General features: G+C 39.7%; 2 protein-coding genes across 2 annotated transcripts in view; both read left to right on the forward strand.

The window, feature by feature from the left end:
- The window catches only part of LOC138029859 (uncharacterized), a 6,795-nt gene extending 4,541 nt beyond the window's left edge, over positions 1-2,254 (forward strand). The window contains exon 3 of the mRNA XM_068877676.1: positions 1-2,254. This exon is cut by the window's left edge and continues 2,128 nt beyond it. Coding sequence (XP_068733777.1) covers positions 1-2,125 — 2,125 coding nt within the window. The 3' untranslated portion in view covers positions 2,126-2,254.
- A 2,175-nt stretch (positions 2,255-4,429) lies between these two features.
- Positions 4,430-22,174, forward strand: LOC138029872 (uncharacterized). Its single transcript, XM_068877707.1, has 12 exons — positions 4,430-4,586; positions 9,345-9,503; positions 11,323-11,412; positions 12,171-12,556; positions 13,570-13,634; positions 14,922-14,963; positions 16,808-16,952; positions 17,780-17,853; positions 19,299-19,352; positions 20,015-20,079; positions 20,626-20,705; positions 21,306-22,174. The coding sequence occupies exons 2-12, from the start codon at positions 9,430-9,432 to the stop codon at positions 21,365-21,367; spliced, it is 1,137 nt and encodes a 378-aa protein (XP_068733808.1). The 5' UTR covers positions 4,430-4,586; positions 9,345-9,429; the 3' UTR covers positions 21,368-22,174.
- Positions 22,175-22,870: the final 696 nt, after the last annotated feature.

The following is a 22,870-nucleotide window of genomic DNA, read 5'->3' on the forward strand; positions in this document are numbered from 1 at the left end:
TAGCATGCCATGCATCAAGGATGGAGAAGTAATTCGAGAATTTGATATGCAAAACCTCTTTTCCGGTCAGCGGAAAATCACAGAAACAACGCAGACACCTTTAAAAGCAAAAGCAGGGACGTCTACTTCCGAGCCACAACCCCAATCCCAGACGCTAAGTTCACTAAACGACAGGAGCTTCCAGATTAAAGGGGGACAAACTCCGCATAATATTCAGACAATTCAAGAACAACACAAAAAGGTGTGTGGTGCTGCTACTTGTGGTAAGCCGTGTTTCTGTATTTTGGGAACTAGGTTTGGACAACAGAGCGCTGAAACAGAAAAAAGTTCAATTCAACGTTTGCAGCAGTTGGTCGATAAACCAACAAATAAATCTCATGTAATTCCAATTCAAGATCAACGACCTTACAAGGATGTTCAAGATTTAAGGAGGCATTCATTTAGCCCTAGTGTTCCTTCCAAGGAACAGGACTTTCCTCTTTCCAATAAACAACGAAATGACCAAAACATTCAAACGTATCACGCGAGTTTTACTGCACGCGACGTTCAACCTTTTGCTGGCCTTGAAACTTTCCCCAATGCAAATGGGAAAGAAATTCACGCAAACCGACAAGGAGTCAGTCATGCACGAGAGACATGGTTCTCTAGTGTTGGCGCCGAAAGTTTGAGCAATCATATGAAGTCAAAGCAACACCTTTTTGCCGATCACGGTAGTCACTGTAAAAAGAAGGCTGACGAGAGGCCCAGTGCTGTCACTAACACAGAGACTCACATGCAGCTCGCTGAAAGCCGAAATTTATGCAGCAGTGTACTGAGACACCATCCACTAATTGCGGGTATGAATACCTCAAACAGTGAAAAGGATGATCGAGCGTCATGTGGTACACAAAAGAAATATGGCAACGAATCAGCTTATTCAAATGCAAATGCACAAAAAAACCAATTTCAGTCCAGGTTTAACCCATCGAGTAATGCACAGAGTACTGAGCCATCTTTTCCTGGCCTTTACCACTCACGTAGTCAGGACCCAAATCAGGAATCTACCCATTACCCAAAAGCTTTAAGCAATGCGCAGAAAAGAGATTTCTTAATATTTAAAGATAACACCGAAACATTCCATGCACAGCCAAACCATACTGCTGGCCTTTTTATTAAATCTACTGCACAAACTAACCAACGACCAGAGAATTTCAATGGACCATTTCAAGATTCACAGAGGGTAAAGAGCCATCAACAAGCCAATACTGGACTCAACAGTTTTCTTACTGCATTTCCAAATCGATTGAACATTCATACGTCAATTTCGTTACAAGATAACTCCCAGTCGGTTTCCATGTCTCGCATCTCACAACCAAGGGCAAAAGAACATGCAAACGCTTGCGTCAAGGCAGCAATTTCCGCAAATGCTAGCCTGCAATCTAAATCAGGCTCAGATATTCCACCTTCAAGTAACGAGCAAGTAAACCGACAATGGGATCCCATTTCTTATTCTCAACATTACACTCAGATGGCAAACCAAAATCCAAGTATAAATCTTAAAACACTACTTTCTGGACAACATGATCAGGAATCTACTCCCAGTTCTCTTGATTCGACCAAACGGCAACTTCCCCAGCCAACCGAATCCACTGTTAGTAATCAATTCGAAGCACAAGCACGAAAACAAGCTATAACCAACACCACTGAAAAAGTGGGAGAAAACGCATATGTCAGTATCCACATTTTACAACCACCTTCCACCTTGGTTAAGGTCGCATCCAAGGTTGATGCAACATCAACACCAACGCCAGAACTGAATGCATCCTCCAACCACTCAGCAGACAGTAGACGGTCAATGAAATGTACGTCCGTGAAGTCGGAAAAAAGGAAAGACACACAGTGCAGATATGCACCAGTGCCTCCAAAGAAAGCAAGCTCTTCACTTAAGCAGCTCGCCAAAAAGGTTATCGAGACTCGAAAAAGACACGAGATGGAAAACATTCCATGGAAGAAGAAGATCCTGAAATCTCTTGAGGCAGTTCTAATGAAGCGGCTCAGGAAAACTGAAAAAGATACTGGGATTAAAGCTGATCTTGAAGACGGTATCGCAGCGGAAAAAGAGAAAAATGTGAATGACAAAAAGTGAAAAGAACAAACTACAAATTAAAAGAAAAAAATAAGGATCGTGTCTCTCACGATGCCGTCGGCGCCACTTTAGACTGGCCGTAATAAAAGATTTGAGATCAGTCTCCTTAATGTGCCTGTTATGCGTTGAAGTGCTACTATGATCAAAAAGTAACTTCCTCTTTTTCTTCAGATTTTGAAAGTGTGTTTGCTTAACACCTGAACTGCAAAATGTTGAGCTGTTTGAGCTTGTTCAAATTTTGAGCTGTTTAGTTTGAGTGTAAGGTTTGGATTTCACGGTCCGCCATTACTCACGTTCAAAATTGACCGATTGGGCCTCAGAGGGTTAACTCTCTGAGGATTGGATCTAGGGAAAAGTGAGGTCATTTACTCATTAGCTTAATATTTCAGCGTGTAAATGCAACTTATTTTATATGCAAAACGGGAGTTCAAAAGTCTGAAAGCCCGAAACTCTGGTGCTGCATATTAATTCAGTCGCGTATAGAGTGGTTTTCAATTGAGTGTCGAAAGTAATTAGTGGATTGCTTTGGTTTATGATTACTTCACTCAGTGATTGGTTCAAAGTTCTCGCGCCACTTTTTCAACCAATCAAAAGTGAAACCAAAACCAATCGTGGCTCGCGCGAGCAAATTTTCCCGCGCTTTGTGTCGGCTACGTGTAATTACTTCGAGTTTTGATTGGTTTACTGGATTGTCTCCGTCGTTTTTGATTGGCCAAAGTAATTACTTTGGTTTTGGTTTTACGACACTCAATTGAAAATCGCTCTAAACCCATTGCATTCTTAAACTTGTGAGTCTTTGACGTCATTTTCTCCTCGATCCAGCTCTCTCAAGATTTTAAAGTTAGTAATTGCAGACCATTAAATAGGAAAATTCCAGTTAAAATATACAGATGTCCTTTTTAAACCAAGGCTTAAAACTTGGGTTACCTAGTGTTTAGTTAACATGGTTTTGAAATCCAAAGAAAAAGAAGAATTGATTTTTTTGGTAATAGTAGCACTTCAAGTCTGACGGTTGCCCTCAACGTGCCTAGACACCTCGTGCTGAAAATTGCTCCACCTTCCTCTTCCCAGACCAGTTCTTCCCTCAACGGGCAATGACCCATCCCACTCCCCGAGTGTTTCCCTGTGACAAGTCATGATAATAAAGTGCGTTTCCAAAAAGAAACCATATGGAGACGTTATGGGTGGGATAATTTTGTGATCGAAGGACATCAAAAGTTTACTGGATTTATTGCCCTTAAGTGCAAACGAGGCTTGGTGGCGAAATTAGCTGGTCAGACGTCATCACGCATAAGGCCTATTCATAGTAGCAAAACGATAAACACTTGCCTTCTATCTTCAGAAACATTCGTTTTCTCTAGTTTTAACCCAAGAATATCATTAGTTATGTCAGAGCTAGCGGGTTTTTCAAGTGAATCAAAAAAAACGGAACTGGAGGAATCTACCAATTCTTAACAATAAATATTTCAGTATATAGTACACAGACAGCCTTTAAAGTAGCGCTAACAGTATTAAGTATTATATCGAATACCAACTGGATTTAGGCCTTGCGGTACGAAGTAATGAAAATCGTCCATACCTCTAGAATTCTCAGCATGGTTATCGGAATAGAAACTGATTTGAAGTTTTCACAACGAAAAGTAAGGTTTGCCAAAAATAAGCAATGGCCACAACTGAAGAGTTCATAGTGTCATTTAAAGTGGCCAAATGAAATGCCGGGTTCATCACAGAATGAGCATAATAGATAGAGGCAGACAAGGCCTTTGCAGATTTTATTTTGGAATGCTCCATTATAGATACAGTTTAAAATCCTGCCGGATTAGGAATTTTCAACCTGAAATTAAAGGAATTCTATTATGTTGTCATGTAACAAACCAAACCATAGATTCCGAAATATTCTTCAGCTGATATAAAAATGTGTATCACTGAATTATTAACAGGGTTATTACACTCACCGAAAAGAAAATCATTTAAACTGATATTCCGATCCTATTTGTCATTTGCGAGAATTATGGTCACCACGGAGCCTGTTACATGAGTTTATTCGTGACTTATTCTCATTGAATATTTATTTAAACGTCACGGTAATATCGTTTGTACACTGGGAGAAAACTGTTCCAGTATTCAGGTTGTAACAGTAACACAAGTAACCAAAGCGTTTGTTGAATTTATGCAGCTGAAAAAATTTCGTCCTGTTACCTCGCTTCATTGCTTCAACTATTGACTGAGTCATACATGGATGCCACTCAAGAAACAAGACGGCGGAACGCTTCGCACTTAAACTGGTTCCCAGTTTCCCGTATGAGGGCAATTCACATGTGACCCAAATTACCACAAAATGTGAGAAAAACCGTAAATTGTTTAAGTTGAAGTAGATATCTGATTTGGTACCTTTAAAGGGAAAGGATTTTACGCTGGTCCTTTAATGCAAAGATAGTTTCTTCTGTGGATTCTTCTTGAGGTAAGCGAAGCAAATATCGGTTTACACTAAGTACGTAATGTAAAGGCTGAAATACTCCGGATGACCAAGTAAATGTGTGTAGCATGCACCCGAAGACATAAGAAGCTATTCCTCTGTCAGTTATTGGAAATCCCAGTCTGAACCGCCATCTTTAAAGTAAATTTAGTCGAAGTTCTAGTAAACAGCCTGTTGGAAGCGATACATGTTTACAAACAACTCAGTGATGATGAGATCAAATGATCCTGGTTTTAACTCCATGAGTAATTTGAGTATGGATTGGTGTTTGCTTTCCGGTGCATGGAAAAAGTGATATTTCTAATAATATTTAAGTAACTTGAGTTAAGGAGACAAAAAAAGAAAAGATTAGTTTTTTTCATCCGGCTTTGACAAAACCTTTCCTTCCTCATTAATGATTCAACGCAAGTTCCTTTGGTATCACTGAAAAACAAATGTGGGAAATGCCAAAGCCAAACAAGTCTGCTTCTTTTGGTAGGAAACTAGTCTTAAAATAAAGAACGTTTATTGTTTTATTTCATAATAAACCTACATCAATGAATGTTTGAATTAGTTGTATCGCCTGGAGTAAAGGTTTATCACGAGTACCAGTTGTTCACCAGGTGTAGAAACCTTCACTTGACTTCTTTCATTAACGTAGCCTGGGAGACATACATTTATAATTTTACCACCTGATAAGTTTTAAATTGTTGGTAGCGGGAAATAAAAAGATCTTTCATTGTGTTCTTCACTGCTTTTAAAATATCTTGTGAGTTGGAAAAGTTATTAAATAAAGTGCAAACCAATTTCACCGAACATTCTTCTTTATGGTTGATGGTTTTTGCGGACATGTTTAGCCGGCGTTCTAAAATTGAATTTGCTATTCATAAAGAGAAAAATAATAGTCCATGTGTAAGTCTAATGGCTTATGTGTTAATTATGCTTAATTGGTTTTGCGTTCGACATTAGTTTAGGAAAACGCAACAACTAATGTTGCGTATCCTGTGCATAGGCTTAGCTTTAGCAAGTATTCGTTTTTCGTTCGTCCGGTTTTCAGTGTCATCTTGAATTTTTTAGTAATAATCTCTCCGGCAATTGTAAAAACGTCCTGCTTCAAATATTTAGTTTTGTGACGTCATCACCTCTTTACTACAAACTTTCCATTTTTACCACATTCCACATGCCTGACATGTTAATACTCTCAACAGACGTTTTTTTTTTTACGTAAGTGCATCTCTTCATGGTATCTCGGTTCGTCAAGTGATTCCAACCTCTAAAGTTCTCTTCTTACAGCAGCGAAAGCAATTGGTTGTCCTCCACTTGGGTAATTGACCTATGCTCAGGAATAAGGTGTCTGAGAACCGCAAAACGAAATTATACCAAATTCAAAATCGAAAACAAACCCAGCTTGATCGATTAACCCTAAGAGGGCTTACTACGCCTTTCATAAATACATGATTGATAAATAAGGAATTAACGAAGGTTTTAATTAAGTTGCTTATGTCGCGATGGCCGTAGACTTCATAATTCTTCCCTATATGAAGATCTCATTGACTAATTTGAAAAAAAATGTTTACAAACACTGGGGAAAAAACAAATCTATCAGTTTTCAAGTATAAATATTTTCAGTTTTCTTCCAGTTTGTATAGTGACTATGTTTCACAGAATTATTTATCTTCTTTAACTCACGTAAAGCCTCGCTGGAGAGGACGTCATTCTTGGATGGGTGATTGCTGACATTAATATTGTTAAATCTACCTGGAATCCACCGGCCGAGAGGAACTTAGTCTAGCGATCTAATAATAAACTTTTAGTGCCAAGTCTTCTGGAGGTGGGGCACTGATTGGGGACAAATCAAATTTATATCTGGAAATATTCAGGGACCGTAGCCAGAGTAAAACATAATTGAAATTTTAAAAAACGTTTTCTGGCTACAGCTCTTTTTTTAAATACAAGCTTTCGACTGTGATCTACAGTTTTCGACGGGCGGAGATCAAACTTACTCATATCAAAATCACAGCAGAGTTGGTTTTTGAGGAGAGGGCAAAGCGGACTAATAATACCCGGAGAAAGACCTCTCGGAGAAGAGTAGAGAACCAATAAACTCAACCTACATATGACGCCAACTCTGGGAATTGAACAGGGCCAAACTGGTGGGCGGCGAGTGCTCTCGCCACTGCGCCATCCCTGCAATGCTCCCCCCGGATTTACCCTCATAAAATTTATAAGCCCCGTTATTCCCTGTAACCAGATCAAGCCTGCCCCAGGTTTTCAATCAATGCAACGGTTCTTTACGTAAAATAATGTTTGTTGAATGAGAAAAGAAAATGTGTACATCATGAAATTACAGGCGGTTATGAACTTCCAACCGCCAATATATTTCGCTATTTATTTTTACGAATCATGTTTTTGGAGGTGGAAGTGGAATAATGAATAACGGCATAATTTTAAAAAAGAAACGACTGAGGTATATTTGGTTAAAACATTTGGAATGAAGAATTTTACGGTTTTCGTTAAAGAATAACGAATTCGGAAATTGAATATCGAACAAACTTTGAAAAAAAAATGGAAGGAATCATGAATAACTGAGATCCAGTACAGTATTCCGCTTTCAGCCCAGACGTGTTTGGCCGTGAAAAGCGTGCAAAATCTGTTTTTAAAATATTTAAAAATTTCATCTCACCTGAATTCGATGAATCTTATCAGCCAGGTGAGCCTCACGTTTTCCAGGAGTTGTCAGCTGAGTTGTTGAAAGATATGAAGATTAGTCGCCAGTGCTTTGAGCTTGCCCATACCAAAAGACCTTTGAAGAACTTATTCAATGCTGCATGGAAGACAGCCGTAGCTTGATTTTCCTAAACTGACTACAAACTGCACTGAAATGTAATTTAAGAGGAACATTAAATTAAAGGCAGTGTGTGTAACGCAGCTTTTAAAACTGCAGCACTGTGAAATAAAGTCGCCCGCATTTAAATCGCCGATTTTTTAGGACGGCGTGAAAAGCGTGCAAAATATGTTTACAAAATATGCAAAAATTCTCACCTCTTCTCGACTAAATGAACCAGTAGCACTTGTTGAAATCCATGAAGATTGCTCTGTGCTGGCCCACACCAAAATAACAACCTTTGAAGAACTTATTTTATGCTGCATCGTTAATATTTAGTTTCTCAGTCGAATAATAAGTTCCAAGCCAATATAAGAAGTTGAAATTCTGTCCTCAAGTCGACCAAAACTACATGAATTACAAAGTCGCTGAATGTTTGCGATGTTTGTCGCTCTCACAGCTGTGGTTATGACGCTTCTGTCCTCCTCTGACCACGATTAAACGACTTTACAAACTTTTGACAAAAACAAACTTTACAGTTGATTGATAACGATTATTATAAATAAGAAACTTTCTGCTCCTTTTCTCGTCGTCGAAACCAACAAAAGCTGCAACATTCAAGAGTTTTCGCGCTCTTTTTGTTCAGTCATGTGATCAGTGATGACTGGAACTCCGCTGTTTACAAACCTGAGACTGCGGGTAACTCAGACTTTGTCCGCAATTTTCTAGTTTGTTTCGCAGACTTTCCCTCTAAAATTTCACGGATTTATTCAATATTTGACTCCCGGGTCACGTAAAGCATTACAGTGTTTTATTATGTGACAATATTATGGAGATGACGATCTTAGAAAAAAAGAGCAACTTTGTCATCTGGCCCTTAGTCAGCACAGCCCTTGTTTTGCAGTTTACTGTGATTTATGCTTCGTTCGCCGCCGTTACCTATGTCACGGCATTTTTACAGAGCGAACTATTTTTATTGTGGTTAAAAAACAAACAAAACAAAAGCAAGGCATCGCAGTTAGACTCGCTTTGAAAACGAGGTTCAAGTCATTCGATAGCTTTCAAATGCAAAACCAAGAAAGTGCGCGATGAAATCGAGTTTTCGCCGAGAACTAGCTGCTTTTAAATAACAATATAACAAAGAACTTAAATGGCCTAATTTTTGTATGGATCTCTTCATGCTAACATGGAAACCTACGATCCCGGCCAAAAAGTTAGGCTAGGGATCACACACCTTTTCACTCCTCTTTTTGGTTCATCGCTACGGATAGTCTACTTCTAAGTCCTCCATGACCGATGAATAAAAACACTGAGGACGCATATTTACAGGTTTAGCATCCATCAGAGGTGAATATTTTCACAATACCGGCAGGATGGTGCCTGAAATTTGAAACTAAACAATAGACAGAGTAGTAAACAAGTCATCTTCTTGTTAGAATTTGTGAATGTATTCACTTCGAATGGAGGCTAACCCTGTAAAAATGCGTCCTCAGTGTTTTTTTATTGAACGGTCATGGAGAACTTGAAATTGGACTATTCCAAGTCAAGTCCAATTTGCCACCCACAGATACCACCTAACGAGGATTCTCCCTTCCTCCACTCCCCTAGGCAATATTGAAAATCATACATTGCACAACATTTTCCATGATAAACCTTTTCACGGTTTCTGACCTCATATTGGTTGGAGGGCAAACACGGCTTAAATTACAGTGAATGTATGGGGATTTTTCAGACTTTGAACAATTATAAATCCTTTAAGGTCTGACGGTTATCGATAACGAAAAAGCCTCTCAAAGAGCACTTCTATTTAGATTATTTTCGTGAAGTATGGAGGTCAGAATCAAGCCATAACTGACGACCGTTAACGAAATTTGTAAATTTCAAATTAAAAACCTTTCCAATCAAAATTATGCTTCATTATGAAATTGAATTTCCTTCAGGTGGTGACCATGAAACACAATATCAAGAAGCTTGCAAGGAGTCGCCATCACGTGTTGGGGAATTGCGTGACTGAAGACTTGACGAATGGAAAGAACACCGCTGTACAGCGATTCTTCTGAATCTGAGGATACAAATTTGGACATTTACAACTCACACAGGTATTGATCCGATGGTGAGGTTTTCTTCGATCCATTTTAAGTCCGAAGGACCTTCCTTTCATTATCAGGCGCCCACGCAATTGCAGCAAAATTTTCTATTTTTTTCAAAATTGGAGCTGAAACTCATCCTATTCCTGTTGTAGGTCTTAAAGTCTACTATTGTTACGAGTATGTTTGTGGTAAGGTCAGCGGCCAGGAACCCATGAGTAGGAACTTGCTTCTCCATATAAGCCTTATGAGTCAACCTTTGCGCGTATCTTTCCATTTTTAGAACGCCACGAACACTTGAAATGGCCAATCAGAATAAGGGTATTGTCAACTGAACGAAGACAAAATTAGCCCAAACAATGTATGCAAATAGTCCATTTTACAGTTGTTTGCTCAGCGACCAAGCCTATGAATGGCTGCGAGGCTGCCGGTGACCTTGCATTGATACAGACCTCACTGCTTTTATCATGTAAATTGTGTTGTTGTAACGCTAATTAGTCCATATTAACATTACAAAAGCATGAAGGTTTGTATCAAAACAGGGTCACCGGCAGCCTCGCTTCCATTGTTAGGCCTGGTAACTTAGCCACAACTGTAAAATGGTCTATTGTTCAAATGGACCTCTTTAAGTTGTACCTTTTGTTTTCCCATTTCAGACCACGTAATGTTCCCAAGAGAATTTTCCTTTTGTTTTTTCATAAGTTATGCATACATATGCACGTGAATAAGACGACATTTGAAAGAAACTGTTCCCAGAGTAACCGTCACGTGGTCTGAAATAGGAAAGCAAAACGTACAAGCTAAAGAGGTCCATTGATGTAAAGGGTTAGGGTTAGTTCTAAAAATAGAAAGATAAGCGCAAAGGTTGACTCAAGGATATAGTCTATAGGAAGGCACGTAGTCATCGGCTCCTGCAGCGGCTGATCTGACGAAAACTAGTAAGACGTATTCAGTCATCGTATCTGTTTCCTCGCGATTTGCTCACCCAGACAATTTTTCGCAACATATGGTGTCAGTTCAAATACTTATCAATTGAGTGCTTTCGAATCGCGACCAAAGAAATACTTTGGCGTCTGAGAATGAAATGGAGCAATCGTAGAGTAGATGGAATTCCTCTAGCCATCGCCGGACGAGAAATGGAGAATGAGTGAACCATAATTGCTTCCGATTGGATGATAAAATGACTGAATACTTTTCAGCCAATCACTAAGCGTCAAAATTCAAAAACTAATCAATCGTGAAATTGCTTTGGTATAAAATAAAGTTTCTCTCGTTCGTTTCCAGAACAGCGAACTGAGGAACTTAAACAAGAAGTTCTAGTTTCCAAGTGTTTGGGGATGTCAAAAAAAAATAAGGAATCCATCCGGCGATAAACATTTCGTTAATGAACAGAGAGAGCACTTGCCAGATAACTTAAGGAGCTTTCAAATGCCCGTCAAGGTTAAAGTCAGCCTGGATTGGTCGTTTTGGCCTCTTAAAGATGTTGTCACGCAGCTAAAAATGACTGTTGTTGGGCACCAGTCTGTTTTCCTACGAAAAGCGGGTAACACTGTGTTCCACGAGATTTAATCTATAGAGGGAAAGTGCAAAATGAGAGGGATTTAAAAAAAGAAAACAGGAAATAGGTCATCAAGAGCTCCGCCAAGAAAGGGCTCTGGGTTTTTAAGAATGTATCACCCTCTGACGGGGAAAATCAGCGCAGATGTCTTATACTCCTCAGGTCAACATTAACAGGTATCAGCATTGATGCTGCACGGCGAACGTCATGCTTCTTTACACCAGAGGAAATTTAATACTTTCTACATACGCGCTTATATTTCCTTTTCTTTAGGTTAGAAAGCATAGACACGGAAACTGAAGGTACGAGCGATGGAAGCGACCAAGAAAACCGATTTACCAGGCTGGCGACCAACAATAAAAGGTAAGAAGTTGTAGACTTTGCAGTTTGTTGCATTAAATATTCATGTGCGATTAATTACACCGTGAACATCTGATCCACTCGAGAAGTAATTAGAGCGAAGTGTTTCCAAAAGCAACGGTGCTTCAACTTCCTAATCTATTTCCAGAGTTTCTTAAAATGTTCATTGCGTGGTTGGGTATATTCGTCAAATGACCGGCGCCGCTCTTTGTTGGAAAACTGCGTATAATTAAACAAACGATTGATTTACTTGTTGTGGGGATTAAGAGCACATGAAAAATAATATATCTTATCACAGACGTGCTCCTATCATTACTCTTCATTACCGGTCACGACAGTTCTTGAAAACTTCAGTGTAGCATAAAAGCACACAACGAGACCCCGCCTATAGATCTTATTCCAAAATGGCGGTCATTTATATATTCTTTTGTTTTTATTCAAATTAACCTTTGATGCCTCGTTCTTGAGCTGCAAATTCAAAAGAATATTTTTCCTTGAACGAGGCATCAAGGTCTAATTTGAATGAAAACAAAAGAAGATCTAAATGGCGGCCATTTTGGAAAAAGGTGTATGACAAACTTAGAACTTCGTTGAAATCGATGTTCCACGGGGTCGCAACAAATCCAACATGAAACCGAGGCTGATATCGTGGTAACGAGTTCATCGGATTTGAATTCCGACGAGTAATATGAACGATGGAAGAACAGATGAACCAGCAAAATCATGGCTCTTGAAACCGCATGTGTTTTTTTAAACTACAGGGGTGTTCTGCCTAATTCACAGAACAACTATGGAATCGTTCCTGGGACAACGGAAGATCACAAAGATCAGCCCCAAGAGCATATCTCCAGAAAGGGAACACCAACATCAAATTCACCTCCCTTTGATACAAAACCGGCCAAAACGGAACCCTCCCAGAGAGAATCTGACACTCCTTTGGCCGCCACAGCCCATTCGCCAGAGGAAGGAGATGAACTCTTTTCTTCTGAGTACGTGGACAAGCTGGTGGCGTCGTTTTGGTCCAAAGTGGATCAGAAGATTGAAACCGCAGTTTCACAGTACCAGTCGAACCCTCACGCCAGCCAGCAATCCGATACAGAAAACAATTCGCAAACCGAGGAAACCTCGAGAGAGCACGCACAAGATGGTAAGACTAAAGTGTTAGAGCGAAACTATGAGGAATCAACTTCCCTAGTTTTTGTCCACTCAGCTTTAAAATAGCTTGGGCTTGTTACGGATCAAAACAAAATGGAACCATCTTTATAGAGCGATTTTCTTCCTTCCCACTAAATTCATGACATAAGGCTCAGAAGTTAAGGTAAAAATTCTGAAAAGTTCCCTTGCAGACAAGAGGTTGGTTTTCTCTAGTGACGAGAGCATAAGCACAAGCAACATACCCAGACGCATTAACTTGTTGCTAATTCACTACTTGCACAAATCCTATAATACACCTCTTTTACTCCCCAAAAAATCGTTTGTTTTCGACTTCTCCCGGGACATTTTCATGTCCCAGGAGAAATTGCAAACAATTGTTATGCAAGAGTTTTTTTCGGGGGGGGGGGGATGGGGGGGGGGGGGTAATAGAAGTGTATTATGCGGGATTGTGCAAAGAGTGAATAGACCATTTTACAGTTTTGTGCTCAGTTACCAGGCCTTTAAATAAAAGCGAGGCTGGAGTTGACCTTGCTTTGATACAAACGTCACTGCTTTTCTTATGTAAACAGCAACGTTTTAGCATTACCACATGATTTACACAAGAAAAGCAATGAGCACAGAACCGTAAAATGGTCTACTGCCCAAACGAAAGGTGCTGATTATGCGAAATCTTATTGTAGCCTGCTAGAACCCACTGTATTTATGCGACAACCTAAGCTGATAGCATAAGGCTTTCCTCAGGTGGCTTTTGTTTCGCTTTTCCTTTATGGCTGTCGTTACCTCTACTACTTTCGCTCCCTGCGAGAAAAACCTACGTCACGACACGATTTCCTTTTATGTATTGCATACGCTTTGACTGAAAGGCAAGATTATCAAACTCGTTCCCTGGGCTACTCTCCACCGACGGTTGGGCAGACGGGAGAAAAGCACTGGGAACAAGGTTGTACCATTGCCACAGGGAAGTGTTCAATAAAGTTTCATTCATTCATTTATTCATTCATTCAGATAAAAAGAGTTCTATGGCCAAGTCCCGTGGCGGGGTGTGCGTCTACATTTGTTTTATATTCCAGGTAATCATATATTCCAATAAAAGTCTGGGCACAGTTATTCACAAATTGGAAAACGTTGTTTGTTACATAATTGTTGCGCACGCTCAAGGTTAGCTACTCAAGGCATTGACCTAACTAGCCTCGTTTTACAGCCCAAATTCTTTCAATTTTACGCGTGTGACCGAGGCTAGTTAGGCTAATTAACACAAAGACAAAAGAATAATTTGTTGGCGGCCATTTTTGCATTCGATCAACTACAATTTAGTTTTGAATCAAATGACCTATTCACCGCAAACGTTTCAGCAGTCTATGGCAATGACACTGTGTATGTGTGTATGCATCACGATCAGTTCCCTGCGTTGGAATTGAGGAGTTCGAGGTTGCTTCGGAAATGCAAGGATAACGACTAAATGAAAGCAAAAGCTAGCACCTTCAGACGCGTTGACGAAAATCAAGAAAAATCTTCCCCTTTACATCGCATAACAAAGGAACTCTTTGGTTTCAAATCTTTGCAAAACAAGATGAAAAGTATTCAGTATGTCACAAAATAATATCTCCTGCTTTCCGGTAATTTTGCATTCTAAGACATCAAGGACCTTTCGCGTAAAATAACTTCCTCTCTCTCGAAATTATGAATGCAAAGAAGCATGCGACGTCATCTAAGGCCAAAATGGCGGTGTGTGACGTCAAGCTGTGGAAAAACCTTAAATGACAATGACCACAACCAGGTTTTTCTGAGCCTGCAAGACTAAGCACCCCCAGCAAACCATTAGGGAGCTTAAGCACGCGCGTTTCTGAGACGCGGACGGCAACCGGAAGAGGACACTTCTCGTGCCAGGACAGTGGTGTCTCCCAGATTTTTATACGAATCATCTCTAATGGGGAAAAGATACTTAGCAATGTAAACGTGGTTTTCTGAAGACCAGTTAAAAGGGAAAACAGCTCACTTCCGGTTGCCGTCCGCGTCTCAAAAACGCACGTGCTTAAGCTCCCTAATTGTTTTAACAAAAACCGCTGGTAGTCATCGCTGTCAAAGGTCTTCCCTAGCTGTAACCATGACATTTTTAACTGCCAAAAAAGAAAATACACTATAGCTATACACAGCCGAAGGTGCTCATTTTTGCCATTGGGTTTAGAATTTCAGTTAACCTTCATTTAATTGAGAAAGAAACGGAACTGTCTTTTCCGTAGCGTCCCCGCAAAAGCAGGCAGGTTAGAATTCAAGAAGTTCAAAATTACCATCTAGTTTAAACAAACTTGGGACTTACCCTTTTCCCGATATCTAATGAAATTTTCCTTTCTCTCCAGTTTATAAAAAAGATTTTCGACCTGTGTAAAGACAAGGGAAAGGTAAATCGACTTAAAGCGAATGGCTCGGAACAAAGTGATGAAAAAAAAAAAAAGAAAAAAAAAAAAAGCAAATACTTCCAGAAACGCAGAATAATTAGATGCCCGTTCGTAATGATAAATATGACTTTAACCTTGAGTTTACTTGCCTCTACTACATTGTCCCTTGAAATTTACTCCTTAAAAAAACAGTTGACCTAATATCAACCCAAACTCTGACCCTTTGCGTTGCTGTAAATGGAAAACTGGCTTTTAGACTTCTTTCGAGTTGATCGGCGCATTTAAGTGCTACTGTGACGAAATTTGAATCTTCCCTATCGAAGCCATTTTGGCACATAAACACGTAGTCTGTACGAGAGGAAGAATGCTGTTTACCATTTTCAAATATCTCTTTTTGTTCTGGAGATATTCAAGTTTTTTAAATATGCAAATTAGCCAAGTGATGACGTCATAAACCCTACCAAATTTTGATCAAGTATGATGGAGAAAGATATCTCAGCCAATTTGTATCAGAAATACTTGGTTCTTTGCACTAAGATTCTAGTAGATGTGTTCCACAATATGAGCATACCATTTTTGTTACCATGGCAACATACTGGGTTCCAGACCTCCCTGATATTAAAAGCTTTACAGACCACCTTTGGTGTTCTGTTTTGATATTTGCAAATGGTGCCTCATCTGCATGATCCTGTCAGCATATAAAGATGTTAGGTCGAGTTTGTGGCCTTGGTAAATGTATTTCTAGCCTGAGATCACCAAAATATTGAAATCAGGTTGGAGGGGACTGGAAAAGAGTGAGTCGCCATGGGAACCAATTTCTTTACAGTTGTAGGTGTGTTGCCTTCAGAACTATCAGCTCACCAAGTTTCAATGGTCTCTGTTGCAAATTGACCGAGATAGCTCTATTTATATTCTTGATGTTCTATTGGGTTGGGTGAATGACGTCATCAGCCTTCTCATTTGCATATTTAACACATTTTTCAAACTTAAATATCTCTGGAACCAATGCAGATATTTCCAAACGGTAAACAGCGTTTTTAATGTTTCATGGTACTCTATGTGATAAACCAAAAAACTCAAGGGATAAAAATTTGATCACAGTAGCACTTTAACTTTACTTATATTATAAGTAACAAGGATGTTGATGATTATTGAATGTTCACGCCCTTTACTTTGGATCACCACTGATTAAGATAACTTGACAGGAGTGTTGAAACGTTTGGCCTTTGAATTGTCATTTTTTTAAGCTACATTCACATTCCTCCGAACAAGAGAAGAATCTTATTATCAGCCTGGTTGCAATGTGAACCTTAACTTTCTGGACCTCAGTAGTATTCAATTACTTTTCCATACATACTTTTGAATAGTATCTCCACAATAAGAGTAGTTCCAATCTCTTTTTACTTTCAACACTACATAGTTGGCCTGTGTGTACAAACTTTGAAAGCTTTCATACATTTAGAATAACTGCTGAGAATCTTGGCTCAGTTGCAACACACACATACAAAAGGAAAATAATTTTTGCACTCCAGGCAGAAACTCATCAATTATGCAAGGAAGCCTCTTTCTTCCATACTTGGCTAAGAGTTAACCCTTTCCCGAGTAGATTTACTTATAGAACGCCTCCCTTGGGAGATTCAGCACGCACACTGTTGTAAAAGCCAATCAAAACAGAGCTATCTCGGCGTCAAGGTAATTGTGATACTTTCCGCGGGAAAAACCTGTTCCTAAGAATAAATTTACTCGGGAAAGTGTTGACTCAAGGAATTTGTGAAGATCCCCGGGAAGGGTCTCACCAAAAATGGCAAACTAATTATAATTATATTCTCTTTTAAACAAAATAACAGCAATGGTTTTCGGATGGAATTTGGAGGGAAGATCTTCGGGAGTTAATCACCCATCGTCACGCAAACTTTACAGTTGTCATGGTAGCGATAGTGGACAGTTTCCTTGTGATCGCCAATATCTTAGCAGACTTCGGTGTGGTTGACGGTAAGATAGATCGGTCTTAAAACTCCCGACTTGCATTTGATTGCCTGTTCTAATGGAAGAAACAGGGCGTCGAATTTACTGTACGGGTCTCCGCCGGATTTGTCATAACGCACTAGTTATCTTTTCGCATGAAGTAGGTTCATAATACAAAAGGAAATGATTGTAAAAGTAATTCCAATGAATAATTACACTTGTATGGCATCGTTTCCTTTTCCCGCATCAGTGCTTTCGATTCTTTCGATAAAAATGGAATTAAGGACGGTGCCTACTAATTCAAAGGTATTTTTGCCTCGATTTGTGATTATGCAGAAATGTAGATCTTAACAGGTGTTATTGAAATCCAAAAAAGGAAATTAGGGGTAACCACGCATTTTTCAAAGATAATTCATGAACAATATTTGTAAAAAGCTTTAAAATACAAAGCAATGTATGGCGTTATTTCTCAAATTGAAGCTAAATTATCTCTAAAATCTCTAAAGAATGCATGGTTACCCCCAATTTTCTTTTTGGATACCAAGAGTACTTACGAACATCTACTTTATCTGCGTAGTTTTGAACCGCGCGAAAATATTCCTGTATTAGTAAGCATCGGCTATAGGAAATCCGAGTATCTGGAGATGCGCAGAACGTACGCGCAATAACAATAGTAGGCACCGTCCTTAATTGGGCTGACGTGACAGTTTGCCCATGCGCAGAGACGTAAAACTCTCTCTACCGAGCAATGCTACTTAATGCAATGCAAGATGTTTTGGAATACCAGGAATAGATAAGCGCCTCGATCTGAATATTACGCTGCACTGCTAAATTACTTTATATGTAAGTTGCAGATCGCGGAATCGAGATCTTCTTCGCTGGTTTTCTTTTCATCAATTTGATAATCATGTATGTGTTTCTTTTGGAGGTAAGATCTGTTTCCTTTGTTATAACATGCACAACAGAATTGCTGTTATGCACATTATATTGATCTTTTAGAACGTATGAAGTTTCGTATTTTTGAACTGCAGAATAGAATGAAACGAATATTGGAAAGATCATCGCAATAAGTTGAGCAACTTAAAGGAGTTGGCTCACTGGGCATGCAGTGGTCAAAATTGTTGTGGACACACTAGGCGCATTTTGACCACGGTGATGACGAATATCATTGTCGATAAGAGTACAGACAACGCTGAACCACTTTCGATTTGTTAAATCGAGGATTATCGTGTGCAATATTAACCCAAACCCTAACCCAACAAAAGCGGCGGGTTCGGCTAAATTTTTCCAAGGGGGAGACGACTCACCCAAAATGGCGGACTTGGCGAAATTTCGTCAAGAGTGGAACAATCGAATGCAATCAGCTGGCCTTAGGGGCCCAACGAAAGCGGCGGATTTCGCGAAAAAAAGAAAGGGAAATAAATTTATTTAAGTTTCTAGTCTTCTAGCGCTGGCTGCAATGAAGTCAGCTGCAAGCAAAGGATCGAAGAGGATACGGCCGCTTTCCTTGCCACCAGCGTTTTGACAAGAGTCAGTTTGAAAAAGAACACAGTTCTTTCCACTGTACCTCAAATTTGAGGTTCATATTTTTTCCCCGAGCTTAATTTCTTTCATGGGATTTGCATTTTTTGCCTACCGATCAAGAAGTCGGTTGTAATGAGTCATAAGGTCTACTTTTCAAGTGTAGCTCAATGGCACTGAGATTTGCAAAGGAACAAGAGAGTTATGTAGGCTTGGCCACTTTCGATGTTTTCCTCAACACCTTATCTAACTTTTTAAGGATTAAACCACTGCAAAAACCGTGTACGATCAAAACTTGCTCTACGTTGGATCAAAATAGATCGTGACCACACCATAAAAAACTTTAAAATAGAAAATATCCTGCAAAGGTTGGTCAAGACAACGTGAACATAGGCGTTGTTGCTTGCAATATTTCGGCTGGCCAACACCAGCCTTCTTCAGGTTTATTGAATGGATAAATGCTAGTAACAAGATCTTTATATTTACCGGAAATGACATAAAAATGCTACGTGATGTGTTATAAAAACGGAAATGCATAAAAAAGAGGAGAGAGAATAATACATGATAACAAGATGAAAAAAACAAAAGAAAATTAAAAGGTAGCTAAACTAAATTACATTTCATCTCTTCTGTTAAGACCTGCAGGCTCCAGTGTTTTTCCTCTGTGTATGAGGAATGCCTCACGAGCCTTTCTGATGGAGTCACGACTAGTGTGTAGTTGTACCGCTCGAACAACTACACACTAGTCGTGACTAGTGTTGGCCAGCCGAAATATTGCAACCTTATCTAACATAAACGTAACATGGAGCGCAAAGTCAATGCTAATATAAGTACGTTTTTTTTCCGTCACAGTGCTTTCTGAGAATAATAGTTCTTCGAAGAGGTTTATTTCAAGACAGCATGGAGGTAAACTCAAATTAGAGTGGTGACTTGGCATAAATTATGACCCGATATAGAGGCAAGATATGATGAAAAAATGTTCAAACAAAGCAAGTTCAAAGTCCGATGCCTGACATCTAGTCATTGTGAGTCCCATAGTTTCTCGTGCGAGTGGCTTCGCCCGGACTCTGGGAACGTCAATTATCATTACCAATTCCACCTCCAACAAAAAAGGCCTCTCCCTACAACAACCCGCTCAGTCGTGTAGCGTGGTTCCTAAGAGTCAAAGTGGAAAGGCACAGAGAAAAATCTAAACTAGAGTTCGTTCGTCCCTTTCATCCGACGTTTTGCTATCGAAACAAGCTAAGCCAATTTTTTCACCCTTTGTAAGCGCCAGTTACCACGTCACGAACATCGACGTTGGTTCTCTTGTCACTATGGTTACCTAACACTAAACCAAATTGAGGCAAATTGATCCGGTCTTCCAAGATTGCGCCGGAACCCTGAAAAGGCCCGAGGAGTATGCGTTCCGACGAAGGCGAACGCAAATAGGAGTCTTCAGAAAAACAAAGAACAAACTGGAAAACTTGAAAATGCTTCGAAGTTTTCCAGTCAACCCTTACGTACAAATAAAATAAAAGGATTAACCACACTCAGAGCTATCCTCTAATCTATTCGACGAATTTTAGGTTTTTGACGTTGCACTGATCGGATTTTACTTTTTGGTAGAAGCTATTTCAAGCCAGGGTTTCAGGTATGTAGGATTACTCGACCAATAAGCCAATCAAATACTTTAAGTATAGCCTTGTAACAGGAGGATCTGATACAACGTCTGGAAAAGTCTACCTACTAGTGTGATCGAGTTTAGCAACACTGAGTCCTTCAAAAAGGCTGTTACAGGCTACTCTTCAGAAGAGTTGCAAGACAGCCACTATTTATTCTTCAGGACCCTTTTCAGGAAAAAACACTTATTTAACGTCTAAAGTGAAGGGTCATCCCTTTTGTGGATTACCAATTCAGATAAATAAATTAAAAGTACATTGAAAGATTTTTTTCTGACAAAATGGTGTCTTTTATACCATGTAGGAACCTGTTTACGTAAAGAAATCTTTGTAATTGATGTTACGAGTATCATTTCCGTCTTCCCCTACCTAGACTGCCTCATTTTTGTCACTGCGTGGCTTAAAAACCTCAGGGGTGATTTTGAAGCCTCTTTTGCTGTTGGGTGGCCAAAACCACAATAGTCGATTTTGCACCATTGGTCCCAACTGATCCCCACTTTTGTCTTTACTGTTTTCAGCAACATAGATAGCCCGTATCCAAAGTATCTACACATGATTGTTATTTTGAGATGCTGGCGGATACTCCTCGTTTTAGAACGTAAGTTTTGTATTTGCACGCGTTGCGTGCCCCTTGGTCACGTGATGTTTGTCGCACGACCTCGTGGTCGTCATCATTATGTTCTGTTTGGAGTTAAACAGTGCAGTCCCCGAGTTCGATTTGTTGTGTTCACTTGGTTCGATTTAGCTACAAGCTCTGTATCAGGAGTTACAATTGAGTGCAGGACACAACAGAGTCAAAGTAGTTACTTCGGCCAATCTCAAAATACCCTCAAGATCAATTGACCTAATCATACCTATCACAGAGCTAAATGCGTGTTCAATGCATGCAGCTAGTGCAAGGCGCAATAGAGCGTGCGCGAGCCAATTCACGATTTGGGATCCTGGAGTCAAAAGGAGGGTTGGGAGACCAGTGAGACGCTGGCTTGATGGCATGCATTGTTGAAGTGGCTGGAGGCTCGACCTGGAAAAAATTAGCAAAGGTCCGCGCAGACTAGAATAAACGGACGGAGGGCTTCGGATTGACAAACTCTAAAATTAAACGAAAAAACGTTTCTCGCTTTTCCGTCCTGCTTTGAGGGGACGTGATAATTATTTCTCCGTTTGGTGTACACTAATGTATTATTTTTTGTTTTTGTAGAACTTCAAGAAGAGAAGGAAGTTAAACTTAGTGCTATGGAAAACCAAACGCAAGAGAGATAGCATCAAAATATCGATGGAGAGATTGAAAACACAGGAAAATAATTGAGAACCTAAGGGACAACTCGGTTACCTTCAGTTAGTTGTTGCTGCTCTTTTTTTCAAAATGATTTCCCATGTAAAGAAAACACGCAAGCCAAAGAATCCGGAGGAACAATTGCACGAGGAAGGCGGTTAACTGTAACTCGACAGTATTTATATCACTTTATTATAATAATTTTTGCGCCCACGGTTATAAAGACTTTTAAACTATTTATTTTAAAACCTATAGAAAAGAGAAAATAAGGCTAAGGAACAGCTCTGTTGTTCTTAATTTTATACAGTGTATAAAAGTGTTGACACTTTAAAAGTATGTTTATAGCAATTAAACAGAGATTTGTAGATTTTTATTCTTCTATACCATTTCCTGATATTTCTATGACCAATAGCCAACTTCTATGCAAGTCAATCAAATTTGACTAAATTGTGTAGTATGTGCTCACTCACCGACGTGATGTATGTATCCTTGATGTATTAAAGATATGTAATTTTTTACATGGGTTAGTTTTTAATCATGTGCAATTTCCCAGCTAGAAGCAGACGAGTACTTTGTTCGCTGCACGGCTCGTTACGGCTTGACACTATTATTATATATTTGTTTTTCAACATAACTTCCCTGGAATAATAGAAGCATCAGGCCACTTCTCGCGGCCATAGATGACCTACCGCTCATCTCACGTCCCAATCCCTTAATTCATTCTCTTTCCTGGACTCTTTGTAGAATCCCTGCAGATCCCAGTATACATACCTTTTACAGCAGCTCAAGCTCGTGTGCCATTCCAAATATATTTAGCCGCTTTGGAATTGTTCCTAAGGCGCCTACAATGACGGGCACCACTTTGATCTTCTTGCAGTGCCAGATTCTTTTGATCTCTCTCTTTAGGTTCTGGTATCTGTCCAGCTTTTCTTTTTCCTTGTTGCTGACTCTGGTGTCAAACGGACATGCAACATTCAATTATGAGCCATTCTTTGGCCACTTTATCGATGACCACGATGTCTGGTTTGTTAGCCTCCACTGCCTGATCTGCATGTATCTTGAAATCCCACAGTATCTTGCATGGCCTTCTCTGATTCAAGAACAGGTTTGGGTACGTGATTATACCACTTGTCTTCCTTATCAAAACCTAATTTCTCACAGAGCCGCCAGTGGATAACTCAAGTTGCGTGACTTTATCACGCCTCCAGCTCTTGTAGCACTTCTGTGCAAGCATCTTGGATCTCGCCGCTATGCGCCCTACAGTTTTCTCCCTTTCTCCGCACATACGACACGATGGCGACACATCTTGCTTATCGATACTATTAGTTCTTTGCGCTTTGTCCTGTGCAGCTGTTAAGAGTCCCTCTGTTTCCTTCTTCAGCTTTCTTTTTCTAAGCCACGCATACAGTAATCACCTCAGTGATATAACAATGCATCAGGAAGCATATTATCTTGGGCTTTGATTTAGCTGGGTCTTTGCCGGCTATAAA

Source organism: Montipora capricornis, chromosome 13 (genome assembly GCF_036669925.1).
Source record: "Montipora capricornis isolate CH-2021 chromosome 13, ASM3666992v2, whole genome shotgun sequence".
NCBI lineage: Eukaryota > Metazoa > Cnidaria > Anthozoa > Scleractinia > Acroporidae > Montipora > Montipora capricornis.

Bases quoted from the DNA above. Each gene is read 5' to 3' on its own strand.
- LOC138029872 (XM_068877707.1), top strand. From the start codon at position 9,430: ATGGAAAGAACACCGCTGTACAGCGATTCTTCTGAATCTGAGGATACA. The intron at 11,413-12,170 runs GTAAGAAGTTGT...TTTAAACTACAG, and splicing joins CTGGCGACCAACAATAAAAG to GGGTGTTCTGCCTAATTCAC. The intron at 20,080-20,625 runs GTATGTAGGATT...TACTGTTTTCAG, and splicing joins ATTTCAAGCCAGGGTTTCAG to CAACATAGATAGCCCGTATC.